The sequence below is a fragment of the Solea solea genome, chromosome 15 (assembly GCF_958295425.1).
Source record: "Solea solea chromosome 15, fSolSol10.1, whole genome shotgun sequence".
In the NCBI taxonomy this organism is placed as follows: domain Eukaryota; kingdom Metazoa; phylum Chordata; class Actinopteri; order Pleuronectiformes; family Soleidae; genus Solea; species Solea solea.
Genome location: NC_081148.1, coordinates 6,667,188 through 6,689,146, shown reverse-complemented (window position 1 = coordinate 6,689,146; position 21,959 = coordinate 6,667,188). Strand labels below are relative to the sequence as shown.

At 39.8% G+C, this 21,959-nt stretch overlaps 2 protein-coding genes across 3 annotated transcripts; one reads left to right on the top strand and one right to left on the bottom strand.

The window, feature by feature from the left end:
- Positions 1 to 377: 377 nt before the first annotated feature.
- On the top strand, positions 378 to 10,268 carry gpr155b (G protein-coupled receptor 155b). 2 transcript variants are annotated; one of them, XM_058651168.1, is made up of 20 exons: positions 378 to 489; positions 1,848 to 2,035; positions 2,190 to 2,337; positions 2,551 to 2,680; positions 2,798 to 2,976; positions 3,410 to 3,562; positions 3,654 to 3,721; positions 3,960 to 4,131; positions 4,223 to 4,378; positions 4,783 to 4,866; positions 4,964 to 5,087; positions 5,222 to 5,306; positions 5,468 to 5,555; positions 5,682 to 5,910; positions 6,014 to 6,091; positions 6,373 to 6,524; positions 6,638 to 6,733; positions 6,846 to 6,910; positions 6,999 to 7,136; positions 7,657 to 10,268. In XM_058651168.1, exons 1-20 carry the CDS (start codon positions 472 to 474, stop codon positions 8,237 to 8,239), a joined length of 2,934 nt encoding a protein of 977 aa, XP_058507151.1. In that variant the 5' UTR covers positions 378 to 471; the 3' UTR covers positions 8,240 to 10,268. The 2 variants fall into 2 exon arrangements, with proteins under 2 accessions (XP_058507151.1, XP_058507152.1); XM_058651169.1 differs by having other exon boundaries at positions 7,599 to 7,797.
- A 2-nt stretch (positions 10,269 to 10,270) lies between these two features.
- On the bottom strand, positions 10,271 to 17,541 carry LOC131473707 (transmembrane protein 41A-B-like). The gene is made up of 5 exons (XM_058651173.1): positions 17,155 to 17,541; positions 13,900 to 14,050; positions 13,595 to 13,756; positions 13,364 to 13,502; positions 10,271 to 12,938 (listed from the first exon to the last, which is right to left on the bottom strand). The coding sequence occupies exons 1-5, from the start codon at positions 17,280 to 17,282 to the stop codon at positions 12,703 to 12,705; spliced, it is 816 nt and encodes a 271-aa protein (XP_058507156.1). The 5' UTR covers positions 17,283 to 17,541; the 3' UTR covers positions 10,271 to 12,702.
- Between the last annotated feature and the right edge of the window lie 4,418 nt (positions 17,542 to 21,959).

Genomic DNA, 21,959 nt, shown 5'->3' with positions numbered 1-21,959 from the left:
TATCAACCTGGCTAAGTTTGGCATGCTGTGCCTCCATGGTGTTTTATTTCACATAAATAGAACATAGTAAGGAAGAAAAAATAGCTTACTTTAAGTTGAGAAACGTACATGTGTAGTGCTGTAGGTTGTTCTTTAGTCCTAAAACACAATAATGATGTTCTGGCTTGAAGTTTTGATTATATTCATCTAAAACATGTTCAATCTTCAGCTGTATTGTAATTTGTAATGCGTTTTTGGGGATCGGGGTTAAAAATCCTATTACCCAGTATCACGTGAATGCACCACCACACCGACCCCCTTTATCCAATCACTGTTAGACTGTTCCGTGTAGCTCAGTGTTGATTGGCTTAAACGTTTGTCAGTCATTTTTTGGGCGTCGCCACTCGGCTGCTGTCAGCTTCAGGAGCTTGTCACTTATACGGTGAAAACACGTAGTGGAACAGATGAGTCTCACGTATTTCTGGAGCAGAGATGGTCTTAACAACACAAGTAAGAGATACAACCACATGTCAAGACATTAAAAACAATTATTTCGTGCGCTTTGTGGCAAACATTTTACTGAACTCCGTGTTCACCTGATGTTTTTAGCCATCTAGCTAGCGCTAACTGCTTGTGCTTGACAATGGTGCTGTCATTGAAATCGTGCAGCTTATCCGATGATATAACGCGATGCAACATTCGTTTTAACTGGTACAATGTCATTAGATTGACATTAGATTGTTCATTATGGTAACTCAGTTGACGGTGTGTTATTGCACAGAGACGCAACTAGGATTCTGGGCTCCCAAGCGAAAGCCCCTCCTGGTCCATATACATTAAAGGTCCAGTGTATAACATTTAGGAGGGTCTATACTGTGAATGCAACATCATTATGTATATATATGTATGTATATATATATATATATATATATGTGTATATGTATATGTATATGTGTGTATATATGTATATGTATGTATATATATGTGTGTGTATATGTATATGTATGTATATATATGTGTGTATATATATATATATATATATATGTGTGTGTATATATGTATATGTATGTATATATATAAATATATATATATATATATATATATATATATATATATATATGTATGTGCTTGGGAGAGGAAGGGGTGAGCAGAGGAGTTCTTTGTTTGTTGTTGTTGTTGCAGTCTGCAGTCTCATCAGGAGATGACACTTCCACATGCAGATTCTGCTTGTGAATATGCATAATATGGTTGGCTGCATATAAACCGAGTAAAGACATGCTAAGCAAAAGGTGGAACACACTGACAAATGGATAGACAAAGAGAGATCAGTCAAAAGCGTGTTACTTATGGATGTAGTTTGTAGATGTTGTGTCTCAACTGCAACTCAATTCTTGCATCTCACATTGCTAGTCGGCAATTGGAATATGGATGTCCTTAACTGGATATTTTCTTCTCACACTAAGAAGCCACAAAATCTCTTACCATATTACCCCAGAGGCACATTTGTCACTAAATGATGGATGAGGTTGTGGCCACTAACCATTGCAGGTACTACTAATTAAATATTAGAGAAATTTGATATTCTGTGTATAATTGATCTTTTTTTCACAATGTCCTGGTGTGTGTCATACGTCAAAAACTCAAACTCATATAGTTTTCAAAATTCTTGAATTTTCCCAGCGAGGAAACATTTTTCCAGTTATTCCAACACCATGTGTTTGCACAATTTCTTTCTTATGGGCCCCACAAACAGGAAGACTTTGTTATGAACATAGATATTTATACAATAGACTGTAATCTATTCCCATATTCTCAGTTCTCACCCATTCTTGCAAGTCAACCGTGAGTTTCTTCTCTTCTTGTCCTAGAGCGCTGATTTTCCACAGCCCAGTATCACCATGGAAACCGTCAGCAACTATGTGCTGATTCATGGGAAGAACATATCCCATAATAGCCTTCCAGGCACCACCGCTGGGGCCCACATGTCCATCGACAAACTGTTTCCTGCTCTTCTTGAGTGTTTTGGCATTATATTGTGTGGCTACATAGCTGGCAGGTAGGTGTGTGCTGAATGTAAACTTAATATTTTGTCTAATTAAGTTTGCAGGTTGCATGTTTAGATGTTCACCAATGAAAATATGAATGTAGCTCGTGCTCAAACAGAATTACTTGTTGTGCATTGAGCGTTGTTTCTTGCTTCCTTCATACAGGGCAGATATCATCACAGAGAGCCAGGCAAAGGGTTTGGGGAACTTTGTATCCAAGTTTGCTCTTCCAGCTTTGCTCTTTAAAAACATGGTGCTGTTGGACTTTGGAAATGTGATCTGGGCGTTTCTCTGGAGCGTCCTGATCGCTAAGGTTGGTGTCTCTCTTTCTGTATCTCTGTATCTGTCTGTTGTTACATTTGTACAATATATGAATACATTTTAAAATTTGATGACTCAGTGTTTCGAGAATATTCTTAATTACTGCACTAAGTTATCTCTGTATAAAGGAGAAAATGTTGTACTGTGATAGACAACCTAATAAATAAACACAGCTTTGACTTCCATGTTCCCACTCTGTGTTTAGGTGTCAGTGTTTGTGCTGGTATGTGTGCTGACACTGATGGTAGCCAGTCCAGAGAGCAGGTATAGCAAGGCTGGTCTGTATGCCATCTTTGCTACACAGAGTAATGACTTTGCCTTAGGATATCCCATAGGTGAGGCAGACACAAAACACTAACACTGACATGTAGTTAATTGTGAGTGAAAAAAACAAAAAAAAACGCTGTTTAAAAAAATGATTCTATGCATCTCTCCATGTCTCTTTTTTCTAGTTGATGCTTTATATCGCAGCACATATCCAGAATACCTCCAGTACATTTACCTGGTTGCCCCGGTCTCCCTAATGTTCCTCAATCCCATCGGCTTTGCTCTTTGTGAGGCTCAGAAGTGGAAGCAGGCCAGCCATCCACAGCACAGCACTCTTGGCATCCTGGGAATTGTGGCCTTACAGGTACGAGTGTCTACAATTTGCATGTTTTTAAACTACAAACTACAGCAAGACCTTTCACTCTGACACAACTGCACTGCAGTGCAGGTCTGGTACCCGTGGTTAAGTTTTCCGTGGGTATGTCAACTTAAGCTGTAGACGAGTGAATGAAGGAAGGAAAACTCCTTCCACTCATACTGTGAGCCATGCAAGTCGTTAAAGATGTATGGTGGTGAATCTTGTGTTCCGCTTAGCTGGTGTGAATGTGGGCTGGTTCTCTGGGAGCACCAATATTCTGATGGGAACTAGAGCCTGAACGAGAACTGTGTCGGTTGTAAGAACTGAGGACTTTCTACCACAGATACTGTATCACCTTGACAAATTTCCAATGTGAGAAAAGTTTTTAAACGTGTTGTACATGAATGTTAAACTTTAATGCTTTGTGTAATATCTTCAGGTAATGAAGAACCCAATCGTGTTCATGGTGATTGTGGGTATCGTCTCCCATTTTGCCCTGGGTCAGCGTATACCCGCAGTGTTGTCAGAGTTCATAGATGGACTGGCCAACTCTTTTGGAGGGGCAGCCTTGTTTTACCTCGGCCTCACTATGGTGAGTTTACTTGAGTTGTCATATTTTATTGCAGTTTACTTACATGGAATGACGTATTTGACGTATTCTATTGCATGTGTTACTGTGGCAGGTTGGTCAACTAAGAAAACTAACCAGAGACACTGGAGTAGCCTTGATACTCCTCATTACAGCCAAACTGTAAGTGCGACTGTGATAGTGTGTGATTGTCATACAATATGAGGTGGCCTTACTAATAGTTAAGTGTTAAGTATATTCGTAGAATATAATATAAACATAAAGTGACACACAAGTTATAGTGGCTGTGTTAGAAATAAGTATGTATTTGTGTTTTTAGGTTGTTTTTAAGTATATTAGTATGTATATCATGGAAAGTGTTAAGAAGCCTGATCTTTGACTGGATCTGTTCTCTCTGCAGTCTGGTGATGCCACTGGTCTGCAAAGACATGGTCGATATTCTAGATGTCGGAGAAAACAGCACAAGTGTCAACCACACCAGTTTATCCAATTTCGCTTTCCTATATGGAGTCTTCCCCACTGCACCGAGTGTTGCCATCTATGCTGGACACTACAACATGGAGTTAGAGGTGGTAAGTTACCACTGATGTTGCAATTGTACATTAAGTCAGTAAATTGTATTAGGATTTCTTATTGTTTATTTTGATATTACGCACTTTCCAGGTGACGTCAGGAATGGTTATCAGTACGTTTCTGTCTGCACCGATCATGTACGTGTCAGCCTGGTTATTAACAATCCCCCTGATGGACCCGACGCCCCTGGTGACTGAGCTCGAAAATGTTAGCTTCAACATCAGTATTGTAAGCCTTGTAGCACTGGTAAGTCTTGTCTGGTGTCTTCTTTGCATACTTATGTCCAATTGTTTCATGTCCTCCAGGCTTCCACTCAACCTAATAGATTTATCTTTTTATACTGTTCTCTTATTTTTTTAACACAGTGTATGGAATCATATGAAAATATAGAACATTAGACTTTCAGAATCAGAATCAGAATACTTTATTAATCCCCGTGGGGGAAATTGTTTTTGTTCCAGATGCTCCGTGCAAAGTGAAATAGAAATACAGCAGTGGAAACAAGGCATAAGATATGGATATAAAAACAGTAAAATAGGCAATAAGATGGAAAAAAAAGGGGAGGGAAAGGATGGAAAGGTTTTGATAAGATAATAAATAATTTCCAAATGGAGCAGTAGTTGTGAGCTTGTTCCTCTTTATTTTCTCAGGTGTGGACCATCGCTGTGATGTTACTCAGCAGGAAATTTAACAGACTTCCTCACCTTTTTGCCTTAAATCTTTTCCTGGCTCAGGTCGGTTTTTTCAAGGTTGAAATATTAGGTTTATTTAAAGTGTCCTAAATCATGTTCTTGTCTACAACCTTGACCAACTGTACTTGTTCTATACTAGTTTTTGGTGTGTGTCAGTATGATCCTGTGGAACTTCTTGGTGAAACAAGATGATAATCTGGTGGGCAAAATTCTGACCTTCACCCTGCTCTACGGATCTCTCTACAGTACTTATGTCTGGACAGGTAAGTGTGTGTGTGTGTGTGTGCGCACAGCAACAGTTACACAACATTTGATGAGCAAACAGAAATGAGCTGTATTCAGTATGCACACACACTGGGGTACCATGTACAGTATGTGTTTGTGCTCTGTTTTTCAGGCTTAATCCCTCTTTGCTTGGCCCTGACTGACAGAGATGATCTGCTCAGACTAAGACCAGGAATATTCATGATGTTGGGTTGGGGGTAAGTTAAGACAACTTAATGATTGCTACATCCAAAATAATACAAAAATAAAGGATAAATCAGTCAGCTGCTACAGCACATAGTTAATATTGATATTAATAATCTGTAGTAAAGACAATGAAACTAAATATGCCTGTTTTGAATATTGTGTATGTGTGTAGGGTCCCATTCCTTGTGGTTGGAGGTCTTTTGATATCAGGAGAGAGGACTGATACCATGGATTCTGCTTTCTTTTATGGCAGAGCTCAGGTTAGAAGTCAACCTGTACAGTGATTTTCAGTCTGTACTGTGTCTTTCCCTGTCTTCACTCTGACTTCTGATCTAGCCCTCATCATTTATTTCCAATAACACATCTTTCCTCTTCTTGTGTGTCAGATCATCAGCACAGCAGTGGTGCTTGCCGTCAGCCTGGGGCTTGGTGCAGTGTCTCTGATGGGGCTCAGCCAGGGAGACCGCGAGCAGAGTGGTTACCAAGCCCTGAGCAGAGCTGCTGTAACAGGCATCGCTGATGAGATGAGGCCCCCTGATGGTTTGGAGGATCCACACCCACCACCACCACAACAAGCTGAGATGGCAACCTCACCTTTATGCAGCATTAACTCAGGTAAGTTACATTTTTGTGTGCTTGGGTTTTTAAACTAGATTAAATTAGACATTTACCTAATGAGCTACAGTCAATATTTGTACATTATTTATTGTATTTTCAGACCTCCACGGTTTCTCTCCTGTTCAGGCTATGCCTGACATGATAGCCAGCACACAGAGGGAGCACACAAACAACACAGGTACCAAATACAGATTTTATCTTTTCACGTTCCAACCACTGAATTGTTCTGCATTCTATTTTTGTGACAGGTATGACATATTTTTGAATTAGTAGGATATTCATTTAGTTCCTAAAACTTAATAAGAAGAATAAGTGTACATGTTTTTATCTGTCATACCAGCAATATTCTAGAATTAATGTCTTTCACATAGTCACTGGTTCAAATTGTCACCCTCATCTTTATTAAAACTACCACTTAAATCTTACCAGTACTGTGATAATGTCTTTTTATCTTGCCAGGCCACAGTGGGGCGCTGTGTGACGTGCCGCAGCAGAGTTCTTCCTCAGAACAACCACTCAACCTGCCACCACCGGGGCTCCAACCCACCGATGATAAACAGACAGTCAGACATGTTCTGCTCTCTCTGCTTCTCTTTGTCAGCCTGCTGGCGGTGAGGAAATAATATTAATACTGTGTGTCTGTGTGTGTGTGTTGTGTACTAGATCAATGTAACTGTATAGATAAATGCTATGTTGTTTGTGTTTCTGCTCTGTATCTGTATAGAACCTGTCCAGCTGTCTATGGTGGTTGTTTAACAAAGATCCAGGAAGACTTTACCTGGAACTGCAGTTCTTCTGTGCTGTGGCAAACTATGGGCAGGTACAGAAGGATAGAGTGTGTGTGTGTGTGTGTGTGTGTGTGTGTGCACGCACATAAATGAGCCGTCGTGTATTTATAGTTTCTGTCTTCTTCTGTCTGTCGTTTGTCCCAGGGTTTCCTCTCCTTTGGGATCTTTGGTCTGGACAGACACCTCATCATCTTGCCTTTCAAGAGGAGGTGAGCAACTCATTTACCGTGGTTTCTAGATTCATTTGAGCAGCACAGGAACAATGGTTGTGTTTCTGTGTGTGTGTGTGTGTGTTAGGCTGCTTGGTCTGTGGTACGGCAGAGACAGTGAGGATTTGAGTCCCTCAGGTGTCCCAGAGGAGGTCAGACTCACCTGTACCCAGTTTGTCCGCTATCACAAAGACCAGTGTGTACAAGACATAGTACACACACGCAGGTATGAGCACTCGTTATTTACCTTTTATGTCATGCTGGACTTTTTGTCTTCTTTTCTCTTAATTTGTCTCTGATTTTAAGAATATTTTTTTCTGCATCCTTTTTGCATGTTCTCGGCAGCATCTGTTAATCCATTTTTTTTTTCTATTTACCAAATTGATTATTTTTCCTAAAATGTATTTGATTTCAAACATGTATAACACTGAGCTGTAAGCAATGTGGCATCCAAAAGGTAAAATACATTTTCTTCCAATCTACTAACTCTAAAAAAAAAAGATTAAATGAAATACAAACTTCTGCTGGATTTTTGAGTCTTCCTTTGGAAAAACTCAAAAATGACTGTTCATTTCCCTTCTCTCTGCTTTATTAACGTTTTTCTTTGCTTTCTTTCCCTCATATTTCCTTTCTTACCTCCCTGCCTCCCTTTGCCTGCCCCTTTCCTCTCCACTTCATCACCCCCTAGTGGCTCAGGGGAGAGTGTTAGTGCTTCCACAGGTGAATCCTTCCTCTGATAATGACAGGTTTTGTGGAGGTAGATGGCTGGATGAGGAGAATGGGGTTGTGAGACATCCCTCGTCCCATCAGCCCCAGCACACAAACCAGGACGTCCAGGAGCCACAAAATCTGCACCAGATTCACCAAAGTCATGAACCAGCTGAATGCGGCCATTTTTTGCATCCACCACCAAGACCCCAGCTCGAGCCTGAACAAGCTTGTGTTTCAAACTCTGACACGTCAGAGGAGCAGATTTCCCAGCTTCCCTCTGACAAATGTCATGATCCAGCTAATCCTCAACACCCGCACCAGCATGTTCTTTCTTCAAGCCCATCCCACCACCATCATCATCAACGTCCACAGACCCATGTCAAAAGTGTGTTTACGGGTAGTGCCTTGGTGGACTGGCTGGTCGATCGGGGCCTGTGTGCGGGGCGAGCTGAGGCCCAGCTGTACGGCGTTCGACTTCAGCGGGGAGGAGTGTTCCATCACTTGACCGGTCAGCACAGCTTCAGGGACACAACTACGCTGCTGTACCACTTCACACAGGGCAGAGGGGAGGAGTGGCTCCAGAATGTGTGTTTGGAAAGGAGGTGTAGAGATCGGTGAGCAGCAATCACCATGAATGAATGAAAGCCGGCATGGAAACTTCCCATGATGTGGTTTTAGTGACAAGCATCAAGTAATTGTTCTAAAAACGAGGGCAATCGCCTTTTTTCCTCCACAACAATCTACCCAACGTCCATCATTGTGGTTGTTTGAATTAATTTTCTACATAAAAGCATGTTTGTCTTGATTAGCGGTTTTGAGGACACGCGTGACGACACTCCTGAGTCTGCATGACCGTAATCCGCCCTCAGGATCGAGCAAAGATCTTCTGACCCACTGTAGTGTCACAGGAATTTCTTATCTCTTATTATCAGCACTCGTATGACACTTTTTTTTTGTAGCCAACGCCATAATATTAATGTTTTTCACATAATTCTTTCCTTGCCAACAGACATGACGTAGGCGTGTAGTTAAATAGTGAGCGGGGAAAACCAGGTCTGATCTCCTGTGATCATAGGAGATGTGTCCAGGAAGCACTTTAATGCCAGGTGTAAACTTCTCTGCCTGCGATCAGGTCACCTGGTTAATACCAGGCCTAAAGGATCCTTAGTTATTTGTGGTGGTTGCAGCATGCTTGTCCATCCAGACTTCACCCCAGGGCCCTCATGTGAAAATGTGTGGATATTTTTATTTCACTGTTTGTTTTGTTTTCTTTCCATTGCTCTGATCTGAGCTGACTATTGTAACATTTTGATTTGATGTAGTCTGTGATTTCTTTGAGCCAATGAGTATGTTCAACATGAAGGAGAAGTAAGCTTTTTTTTTAAGGACAAGTTGCCATTTATCAGTATCTATTCTTCAAGTGTTTGAGTTCCAGTTGTAAGAGCAGACCTGAAAACTGATTGCACTCCATGTCTGCTCACTGAAAGCCAGTGGTCTCATAGTTTTCTCTTCTGAATACATCAGAAACAATTCAGGATCTGTGTGTTATTTCAGTGTTTGATGTTTTGCACGCTGTGTCTTATAACACTGGACTATGCTGCCTTCTTGCATGACTGAGAGCAGTACAACAACTCTGCTCACTACAGAAACCTTTGCACTGAGTTAATGATGACACTCTCTGTGGGTTCCATTTCTAAGTCATAGAACTCACTGGATGTTTGTCTTGTGATGATACTGCACTTTTGAGAAAATCTTACATTATGTGAATTGACACTCACTTCTTAAAAGGTAATGTAGCACCTACTGAAGGACTGACAACACTGACCTACACTACAGCTGTTATTTGTTGTATTAAGTTGCTGTTGATTTGTGATGCTGTTACTACGGAGTTTACAATGATTTGTCCGGGCTGTAGAAGGTGGATAAATGGTGAATACACTTGTGTTCATGTGAGTATAAGGACTAATGCCAGTTAGATGTGATATTTCTGTGGTGTTACAGTTTAGATACCAGTGAACTTGATAAAGAACGAGACATTTTCATCACATTATAATTAGATTTGTATTGTTCTGGAAGGAAATGCAAAGGATCTGATGACCAAACCTTGTCCAAAAAAGTGGATGCGGTGAGTATTCCTGTCATCAGGTGCCTATTTCAGCTGTTTTCACTCGTGCAAATGTGTCACCAAAACAAGTGGGTGGGGCAACGTTGCTGCATCCTGTGATTCATGCAGACCAAGATCACTGTTATTGATTCAAGAAATACAAAAAAAAGTATTTCCCCCCCCTCCCATAGCATGATAAAGATGTACGCAGACCATTCTCAAGTGCTGTGCTAACCCCTGACTTTGTTCCGTGCTGCTGGGTCCATGTGCTCCTGTATATAACCATAACTTGCCGTCTTTGTGACTTTTGCCAACCGGTTTCATGCAGTTCATGTCAGGCTCTTGTGTTTACTGGGTTTGTTACAAGTGAGATTTCTTTATGGTGTGAATGGTGTGTGTGTGTGTGTATAGTCAAGTAGTGAGAGGGAACATGAGAGATTTCTCTCAGATGTGACTGTGTTGTGTCAGTGGATGTTTAGTTTCAAGCGAGTCAGAGTCAATGACTGTGAATACGAGAAAGACACAAATAAACTACTGTCTGCATCCAAACTTCTACATTTCACTTTATTTCACCACTGGTTACTGTTTCTGACAGTGTATTTAACATTGAATTATGTCATAGAAAAATAACTCGAATCATGAACATTTTTATGTTGTCTACAAAATACCTGCATTATACACAGCATATTACATTAAAGCTTCTTTTTTTTCAAATTCTGTCTCCCCTAAGCAAGCTTATGAAAACGGGAACAGTGGAGTCCTGAGTTCTACATAAAGCAAACGCAACAAGGACAAATACAGTTCAAGCTGCTCACACAACGTTCAGCAACTGAGCCTGAGGAATAAGTATAACCACTTTAAATATGGCCTGCACCATAGGTCCCTATGCTGACTGCTGCATGTCTCCCTACATTTGTAAGCAAAGGGAACAGTTTTGGAGCTTTTGTCACTGCAAAAGTGCTCATTAAAGCTGCTGTCAGAGAGACCGTATATCTGGCACTTGGGTTGTTTTTTTCAGATTTACAAAACAGTGGAAGCACCAAGCTCACAGAGCAATGTGACAGCAAATCCTGAATTTAAACAAAAATTCAACACATACTGTACATTTTACAAAAGGCCATCACAAGATCAGGTTGATAATGACAGTAAACGATTCCGATACGTTGCAGGATTTCACTGTCCCTTTTTGGTTGTGTTTTTGTGTTAAGACGCAACAATTAAGACTTTTTTCTAAATGAAAAAAAACAGACAAAAATCTTGTAAGTTAAGTAACAGTTAATAGGTTGCACTGATAGCAGCAGACACAAAGTGCATCACCTGTTAAGTCTTATATTCACAGCAGCAGATGTGATCTTCTCATGACTGTAGGAAAGAGATGGTATCAAAGTGTGATGAGGGAAATACAACTTTTATTCAAACTGAATATTTATGACAAATGGATAATGCATGGGAAAAAATGAGTCTGATTAAAGTGATTAAACAGATGTGTTCTATCTGTGAGTAATTATGTTGCCAGTCTGATACAGGTTTGGCTTTTAAGACTCTTCCTGTGCCGCAGAAACTCAATCATGAGACGATCACAACTGTCCTTTCGCAGAGCAACTGTAAACAATCTGCTGTGAATGCAATCACAGCTCCATTAAGACACATAAGTAAGTGCTTTGGGAAAAGACAAACGCACAAAACACAACAGTTTTCCACAGAAGTCTCTGTGAAGAAACTGTATGGCTGCAGGAGGTATTGAGTAAATATTATGCAAAAAAGTAAAACTTATCATCTAGCTAGTCTGGTCTTCATAATACACAGCAGTGTGTAACAATCAACAAATACATAACATGCAGCTGCAAATGCACGTGTGGATATCCAATGTGAACAAACAAGCCAGTGTACCACAGATCAGAATATGCCACTATCACACACTAAACTATAAAGGTTTAATAATGGTCATGTATAGGGTTCATTCTTGTGTGTCTTGAAGATATAATATGTAGCATTTCTGTTTTTAAATCCACTGAAATTCATTTTTCTATTCAAGATAGAATAAGGACTGTTTGATTTTGGTGACGTCATCACTAATGCAATCACAACTACTCATTCCTGTGCAAACGCAAAAGGGAGCCCAATGTGAACCAAACAATTCCCATGATCCCATTCTGCTTCCCAAGGTCAACAAAGTAGGTCTCTTGTCGTTGTTTTGACTCAGAGACACCGAGATATAGTGTGCGTTTAAGCATTTTTTAATTCAATAAAATGATACTCATTCATTTGAATCTGTACTAACATTAACTTTAACACAACTCTCCATCATATGAACTACTGAGCTCTGTCAAGAGCAACACTAAACAGCTGTAACTTTTAAGACTTTTATTTTATAATACATGAATATATAAATCTTGCCTTCTCAGCCGCCCCTGAAACTTAAACGTCTGAGCAGTGAGAGATCACTGGTAACCTTAAAGGTCCAATGAGCCTTTTATATTTATACCACCGCTTGTTGTTTCACAATCTTTGGAGTTTTGATGCTAACTGAAGGCTACATAGATTCTCCAAGACACTTGGAAAGGAAATGTGAGGATATTCAGCTGCAACATGCACCGATCCTTCTGACTTTTTGTTTTTTAAGCAGGAGGTGTCAGAAAAGTTACCTCAGTGATAACTGGCTTGTGGCGACACAAGCGTTCAAAAGCATTTTGATCCTTCGATGTCGGCTCTTCCTCTCGTTGTGAAGCAGAATTCACCGAGCGCCGGATTGTTCACCCACTAATACGGATCGTGAGCTGGGTTTTTTATTCACCAATAAAATAATGTTATATTTGAAACACTGTACCTTTAAAGTTTGGCAACAAGACCTGAAGATCTTTCTACACTTGTGGTACAGACCATGCTATTGCTGCTTAATGAATGATGAGCCTCAGGCGTGGAGTAGATGTGACACACCTGCTACCAAGATGCTCTACAGTCCTCCTTTGTCCCAGAATCACTGTCTCTTCCGGGCATTCTTGATTTCAGCTTGACTCGTTCCATTGCTGTCCAGGCCGTCCACCTTGAGACAATCTTTACTGCAGTGTTTGATCAGTGCTCCAGGAACAAGAGCCATGAGGGCGATGGCCAGGAGCTGAGCCAGCGTACTCCAGGAGAAGATGTCGTCCAGAGAGGAGATCTTGGAGAGTATGGAGCCCGTGCGAACGCAGATGAAGTTGTAGGGAATCAAACCTGGAGACGAGAGCGGCAGCTGAGTGTTTTGTTTTTTCACTCATTTTCAGCCCCCCCCCCCCCCCCCAGTGTGACATCAGATGACTTACAATGAATGCCACTTTTACCACATACCTTTTTGTGTGTTTGTGTCAAGTATGGGCTCAGTGCTGCTTGATATGATTTTAATCCATATTCCTTTTTGTTATTGGGAAGCACTTTATGCACAGTGTATACAGTACTGTGCAAAAGTACTAAAACTTGGTCTTGTATATTACCAAACTGTCATGTTTTTATAGATATTTTTCAATGTGAAGCAGTAGAACAAGCACAGGTTTTACCAATAACATTAAAAAGAGCTGTGTTCTTCAAGTGTTAGGAAGGTCACACTAAACAAACCTATTTTATGTTGTTGATTTTTAGTGCTGTTGTGTGTGAAGTCTCACCTATGAGCACAGAGAAGAAGAAAATAGACATAGGGATGTTGAGGACGGGACAGGTGATGTTAAGGGTCCAATTAGGAGTCATAGGGAAGAAGCGAAGGAAAAGTAGGAAGAAGAATAAACTGCTATGATTTTCCTCCACCTGACAGAGGGAGGGAAAGATAAGGAAAACAGAGAAGGACAAGGAGAAAAGCACCCATGTATGTGTCTTATGAAGTTAAACCACAGGCTTACCTTCCTCTGCAGCACGGCCACCGTCTCTGGGAACAGATAAACCACGTAGTGCTTTCCAAACGCAGAGGAGAGCAGGAAGCATAACGTGGAGCCTGCAGTGGAGCACACACAGGCCAAAGCCAGACCCAGCCAGGGCCCAAATATCGCTCCAGCTAACATGTTCTGAAGGAAGGATGGATCCATACGTGAATATTTGAAATAAATTTATATAAGACCATACAATTTACCACAGAGCATTATTACAGCCAGGACTAAGTGGTACTTATAAAATGAATTGAAGAAAACCTTTCACAAATGAGACTCACCAGTAAGGAGGAGCCAGGTATGGCAAAGGACTGTTTGTAAAGGTAGGCACTGCAGTACAGCAGCAGAACATAGCCATAATGCTCTCTTTCATAAAACTTGAGCGTGTGTGCGAGCTCTCGCAGCTCATCCAGGTCCGACGGGAACTTCAGCCTGGAAGAAAACACAAAAGAGAACATTTATTTATTGATCCGACTAAACTGTCATTCAAAATAAGAAACTGTTCCACTTCCCTGACCTCAATGTGGACTATTTTCCTTTGGGATTATTCCTCCGGTAGAAAGGTTTTGAGGTCTGTGGATTATCCACAGTATTGATTTATAGAAAACTCCATCCACTTTCTTTAGTTTGAGTGAAAATCACCCTTTCAACAGGACATAAACTCTGCTCGTGTGTGTGTACCTGGTATTCCTTATGTTGTGGGGACCTAAATCTGTTTATACGGTCACATTATGGGAACTTGTCTTCCTTATGGGGACAGAAATCAAGTCCCCATAATGTAAATGACTATATTTTAAGGTGAAAACACATTTTAAAGTTAGGCTGAGGTCAGGGTTAGGTTAAGGTTATGGCCAGGGTTAGGATTAGGCCAGTAGTAATAATGGTTAAGTCTCCAAGAAATTAATGTAAGTCGATGCAATGTCCTCTGAAGTCATGGAAGTGTGTGTGTGTGTGTGTGTGTGGTGGGGGAAACAAGATCCCTTTGATTGAGAGACAGAAATAGAATCAGTGCCTGTAGACTTAAGCAGAGGTTCGAAGGAGCCTTTAAACACGCACACTTTGTCTTTCTGTAGTTCTCAGACACATTACACCATGCCTTTATAACCTAAACTAATTCTAACCCGAAACCAAAGTCTCAGCCCTTTTAAAAAGTGCTTTGACTTTTGAGGATCAGTCAAAAATGCCTGAAAACATCTAAAATGTCCTCACAGTCATAGAAAGACATGGACAGAAACACACACACACACACCAAAAATCCCCCCCCATGAAACTCAAGACGCCGACTTCCTCTCCCACCTGCTCTGACAGTCAGCATTCCTCGCTCCTACTGGTCAGAGGAGAAACATGCTGTTCTGTCACTGGTCAGCAGGTCGATGATGCGTCAGCGCTCGGACACATGAAACTGCATGAATGTGTGCAGCATCTATGGAGGGAAATGTGCCATCGAGGGCACACGCACACTTCACTTTGTTACAATATTGTCACACTGATATACAGCTGGAGCAGGTTATTATCATTATCTGTGTTAAACGTGTTGAACCATTAGCATTAAGTATAAAATTGATCTGTGGATTATATGTACCTCAAATGAAAATCAATCTAAAAATACTTAACGATCAAAACAACTTTACAGTTTCCACGATGACGTCTTATTTGCGACTTTAAATATTATGTCCTTTAAAATGTATACTATATGTATGCTAAATTTGTATAGTGCTGTGTGATTTTGTTTTTTGTGTATTAGAGATAAGTAACTTTGGTGTTACTTTTTATTTATTTACTCTTAAGTTAGTAACACACACACACACACAAGACTAAGCAAACCTGTTGCCAAAGGTTAAATGACTTCATAAGTAACAGTATAATGAGTTAGGAGCTACATCACACACACACACACACACACACACAGATGAATCCCCCTCTTGCTTCAGAGTGCCTTGGTCGGCGTTATTCTATCGTCCCTAGACAACCACACACATGACTGTCTGGCACACACTACGTTCATGACACACACACACACACACACACACACAAACAGATGCATGAACACACTAAGAACCTGCGCACACATTCTGAGGAGTAACACGATCAGTGGCCTGAGAGTCTGTATTTAAAACACACAACAACAAGCCCGGCAAAACATCTCATTTCACTGTCATATTGACATTATTATATTTGTGACACAGATAGTATTGTTGTTTTAATATGACCTATGTGTGCTATTTATTTAAAAGTAATTAAAATGTGTGATATTGTTATAATAATTATGAAAGACTAGTGCTGAAAGAGGTTCCTGTTTAAAAGGTAATAATAAGTGGCTGGTGTGTGATTCTGGACTAATGGTTGGACAAGAAACTTTGAACAGGGCAAAGCGACACAACCACAGGTGTAACTAATCAAACTACCGATGGCTGAGTCGTTAATGTTATAAGTAACACCTGGACTTATTCCCCCCCCCCTTCTGAAACATGTCAAAATGTCTGTTGTGGAAAAAATGTCCATAGACTGAACAATTATATGAGGAAATAAAACACAAACGAGAAAAACATGTCTCACAATCAAAGCTTTGGACAGTTGGGTTTCTCGATGTTAACGTGATGAAGGGGAAAGCCCAAACCAACAACCACTTAAATCCTATTGACATTGGGATAATCACATTTGAGAAGCTTAAACCATAACATGAAATGTCTGTGATGAAAAATCAATTGTAGGACTGTTTGTTTTATTAGTGTTTCTGGGTTATTGTCTTCTTACTTTTTGTTACCTGCGTCTTGCTAGAGTGGGTAAAATAAACCAAGCTTTCCTGCCTATTTACATCTTGTGCTCATAAATAAATAAATACAGAAATTACTCAAATACCTGCTAAATATTTTAAGCAATACTTCCCAATTCTCCAAATAACAACAAATGTTTTGTTTTGTCCACAAACCAAAGATGTTTCCTGGTTTCTTTGTTATATGGAGCAAATATAAAATTAATTAATATAATTAAATATTCACATTTTAATGTGAATTATTGTTTAATGTGAATAATCGTTCATCAAAAATATTTGGCTTTTAATTAATCGATTAAGTAGCTATTATATGTTGAAGCCCTAATGATTAATCACTGTAGTCGGACTTGATTATTCACTCAATTAATCAAGTAATCGTTTGGTTCATAAAATGTAGAGAAATGTTGATCAGTGTTTGTCAAACCTGGAATAAAGTTCTCAAATGTCTTGTTTTTGTCCACAAACCAGAATTCATCCGTTTGAATAATTTCTTTGTTATATGGAGGAAATAAACCAGAAAATATTCACAGTTAAGCTTAAAAATCACACAAACGTTGTTTAACTATGGAAAAAAAACTCAAACAGATGAATCGATCAAAGCAGTTGTCGATTAATTTAATAATCGATGAATCGAGTAATTGTTTCAGCACACTGTAGCCCTAGTTAATCGATTAATCGATGTTCTATGTTTAATGAATCACATGTTGTAGCTGTATTGCTATGAACTGCATGATATGGTAAAAAGTAATGATAGAGTCATTACCGGTACTCCTGGACTCCCTCGGACTCCCCTTTGACCTTCCTGGGTCCCGGGGGAAGATAAGTGGACAGCAGGTACAGGTAAACACTTGCCGCCGCCGCGATGGCAACGAGTCCCGCTAAGGAGCGCATGCTGCTCCCCGGATAATCAACAACTGGAGGCGGCTCGGGCTGAGTTTAACACGGAGGTGAAGACCACCTCGACCACCGGGGAAGAAAGAAAGAAGAAGACGTGTTGCGTCTCCGTTGGACGGTGCCGAGCAGAGGAGGATGAGGTGTCGTGTATTCAGAAGAAGGACACGAGTGACGGCTGACATTCCTGCTGGGGCTCGGGCATGGATCACATGGCAGCCGGTGACCAACAACTTTCTCCAGACTCTGTTGATGACATTTGTGCAGCTCGATCACATGACTCCTCTCTCTCTGTCACTCACACACACACACACACACACACGTGGCTCTAAGTCTCTTAGTTTCACATGTTTATCTTTGAATATTGCATAATGGAACGCTGCCTCAATCAGTGAGAAATAAAATGAGCTGCTTATTTAAACTGAACTCTTTATATATAAGAGTACGTGTACTTCCATGATTTAGCCTCTAGAGGGCGACGTAGGAAAATCAGACTGTGGATAAAACCCACGTGGCGTTCAGACAAGATCAGGTTCAAATAACAACGTAATAACATAATACTCACAGTAATAATAACAAGATAATATAATAATAGGATAGGAAAATGTGACCCAGGAACTTGTATAAGCATGAGAAAATTACAAAACATTCTAACTAAACTATTAAATTGACATATGCAATAAATTAAGAATAAACTATACGAACCGAATTAATAATAATCAAATTCCCCCTTTGTTAATATTTTGTATTGTCTTTAATGAAGCAGGCGCAACAATAAAACCACATCAACAGAGAGATAAACATTTCTTTATTGTCTTTATTTATTTATGCGTACTTTGGCTCAAAATACATTGTCTTTATTTTGTTGTTTGTTTTTGATGTCCTCTCCTGCAAGAGAAATATTGACAGTTAATAAATAAATAATATTGACTACGACACAGCAACAGAACATGTTCATTTAAAAAGCTCTAAAATTGCTCTGAATCAAAAATCAATTCCGTTCTGAGAATATGACATTCTGGTTCCAGCATGTGCTGTAGCTGAATGGTGTATTTTCACAAAAGGCAGGATTAATAAGACTATTAGTTATCATCTTGAATAACAAATTCCATTTTAATTTTTCCATATTTATCCTCCACATGCGGATTGTCATTCCTGAACACTTAAAATGTGCCAGTAGGTGTGAATGAGAGAGTGAATAGTTGTTTGTCTCTATGTCTTTGCCCTGCGACAGGCTATACCTGCCATTGTATATATTTAATATTTATTTTTTACATGTGATCTAATTGAAACCCAGTGTAATTAAAAGCTTTCTATTCCGAAACTTTTTTGCATTACATTTCCAAAAAACACTTTTTTGCAGTTTTATTTGCAGTTTTTTTTTTTTAATCACAGAGACCACTTCAATTTGAAATCTACACATTGAGGGATATTAATTCTGATTGTTTCTGTACTTGAGTGTTTTCCACTGTGTGTTAACGTCAGAACCACTTGCGTTTAAGTGTTACATAATGCTCTGAAAATAAAAACAGTAAATCACAGTAAACAGCTGGAAATCCCATGGTTAAAGTAGCTCATGCACACCAGAGGTGCAGCAGTGGCAGAAAGACAAATGGGGAAACGTCTGACCTGGAGAACCTTCTGATGTATCTGGTTGTATGGTTTCAAAAATATCCTTGAAGATTGTTTTCATGGCCACATAATCTGGTATAACTGCAAGGTAAGAGCACACATGTGGTCAGTAACAAACCCTTGAAGATGCATTTGAGGCTACTTTGTCAATATGAGAGTGAAGTTCTGTGAGGTCTATCAGTAGGACATACCTTCATCATTTTCATCATCATCAGACGCAGCCGTAGATGTTGTTTCGAGCAAGACCAGAAGAGCAAAGAGCAGGAGCACAATCTTATCTTTCATTCTCTACAAGACAGTAGTTTTATGAGGAAAAAATAATGTTCCTTTGACAATTTTTAGTAGGAAAATGTCTAATTATAACTCACCTCTGCTATTAAACCCAGCAGCAGTTGTGCGTAGGTGGGTCTGTAACAGTGATTGGACTGGGTTATGGCACCAGGCTGTTTATGTCCGTGTCTATAAAGCAACTTGACAAAGCATCCAGTTCTGTTTGAAACAAAGTGTATTCTAAAAATAAACCCCCTCTTTTCCTCATTTAAAATAGAACACATCTATTATTGCTCTTGCATGGTATGTGGATTAACTGAATGCATGAACTGACTGAGACACAGGCGTCACTTTGACATTTGTCATTGTGTTCACAGTACAATGAGTTGACGCTCCGCTTCAAATTGATGAACAGACTACTTTTTGTAGTCAAATGTCAAAGAGACGTCTTTGGGTTTATCTTGCTGTATTTTAAATTCTGTCTCTCAAACCAGTGTGCCTTTAAAAACCTTTAAAAAATCATCCTCCTTCCAGCTCCAAGATCCATTTAAATGTCCTTACCTTATTGTGTTGCAAGTGACTTATTATTTTCTTGTCCTCCCTATATTACTCATTTGTACATTAACCATGTTGTTTATCCTCCTCCTTTTAGCGTTCTGTTTACTTTGCCATTTTTCTATCACTTTACTCCAAATTATTACTTTGACCTCTGATTTGCTTAATGGTTATTTTTACTGCTCATTTAGCTAAACTTTCTCAATGCCCCTTAGACGGGCATGTGCTAGAACCTACATAAATGTAGTGATCAGAAAAGGTTGTTGTTAATGTGATCAGTAACACATGTGCTTTTCCTATTAAAACATGTCAAACGGCTGCTGTGTGAAGGGTCCATTAAGGGAAGCATCTGACTGAGAAGCTCTTTCTCTTGGATGTTGCCCTGGTCATCTTTTAAAAGCCCAGTTTACTGCTTACAATCATTCACTCCCATTCTGTTTTGCACAAAGTTAACAAAAAACCTGGATTTTAAGCTGTGTGTAGTTTGTATGGTTTATTGCATTTAGTGTGATTTTAAGTGTCGACCTGCTTTAATTGTGTGAGTATTATTTGCATGTAGTGCAGTGGTTTTTGTTTGGTTTGCTTTTTCGCCATAGCTTGTGAACTCCTCACAGACTCATCCCCAAAGCAGAGATGACCTGATATGTGATAGGTGCACAGGAGCACTGAAGAACTCAATTACGAGGAGAACGGACAAAGCCACTCGAGCCAGGAGTGAACTGCAGACCAAGCACTGGGAGTCTGAAACATAGCAGCCTTTGTTTGTTTGGCATCATCACTGCAGCCAGGACCGATGATAGGATGCTATCACCCAGGAAAAGTGTGAGTACTTGGCGTTCCAGTACTTGGTGCATTACATTTGTAGCCAAAAGTCAGAATTGAGTTGAAGGAGCATTCCTCCAAGAGGAACACACCCTGAATTTAGATTTCCAACTTGGAAAATCGGAGCAACCTCACATAACCTGACAGAGGATTTCAACATAGCTGCCACTTGTGTCAATAGTTAAAACTGTGCTGCTTTTGCTGGTAATTGCACTTACAGTATGTCTTATTTTCATAATAAATAATATAGCACTGTTCAATCTTTATCTGTGGCTTCCATCCATCATATACCTGGCTCTGCTTGTCTATATGTGTCCTTAAGCAAGACACTTAACCCCATGTAGAAGCATGTGAATGTGTACGAAAGACGTGTGAATGGCAAAACTGCAGCTCATCGCGACTAGAAAGCTCTATAAATACAGACTATAATACCAACTCCTCTTCTTCTGATTTTATTTTGTGGAAACAAGTATCAAAGATAGTTAAAGGAAATATAGTGGAGTAAAAAGTAAAAGTTGCAAGAAATATAAATAACAAAATAAAGTACAGATATGTATGTTGTATTTTAATGACAAAGTATTTGTACTGTGTCACATTACAACACTGCATATTGTACATAAAGAATCTGACCTTGCTACACACTCAAACATTGGCACAGTTTGCAAAACTGAAGTCATTCATGTAAGTAATGCTGTTCTACAATTAGCAGGTTAAGTGGTAACAGGTATTGAGTTTCAACATAAAAGGAGCATCACCAAAGGCTTATTCTCTGCAGGCAAGGATGGAGTGTAGCGTGTCACTTTGTGCAAAAGAATGTAAGAATGTCTCACAATCTACAGTTGATTTTATCATAATCAGATTCAAGGACCGGGGGAATCTTGGGGTGTAAAAGCCAAGGGTGGAAACGGCTGCTGAACATCGATCCCTCAGCCACTAACAAACTCACCTGAGGTGGACTGAAGGATGATGGAAATGTGTTCTGTGTGGCGAGACAAGTTCAAGTTGCAGTTTGTTTTGCGGGAATGGACATCAGATTGTGCATCAATGAAAGATGCAAGAAAACTAATACGAGTGATGCTATTTCAGTGACGCCCGGTCCCTGAGGTCAGCTGATCAAAGGGGACAGAGCGTTTGCTGTTGCTGCATTGAGATTGTGGAACAGTCTCCCACTGTCCACTTTTAAATCTTAAAACCCATTTTTACTCTTTGGCTTTCGACCCAGTATGAGATGTTGGTTTTACCATTTTTTTATTGTATTATTGTATGTTTTACTGTTTGTTTTTAGGTCTCATAGGTTTTCATGATGGGAATTTTGCTCCCATCAAGATGACACACTTCTCCAGGGATATGGATATTTAAGGTGGGAAATAAGAGATACCTCATGAAGAGGAGAATCAG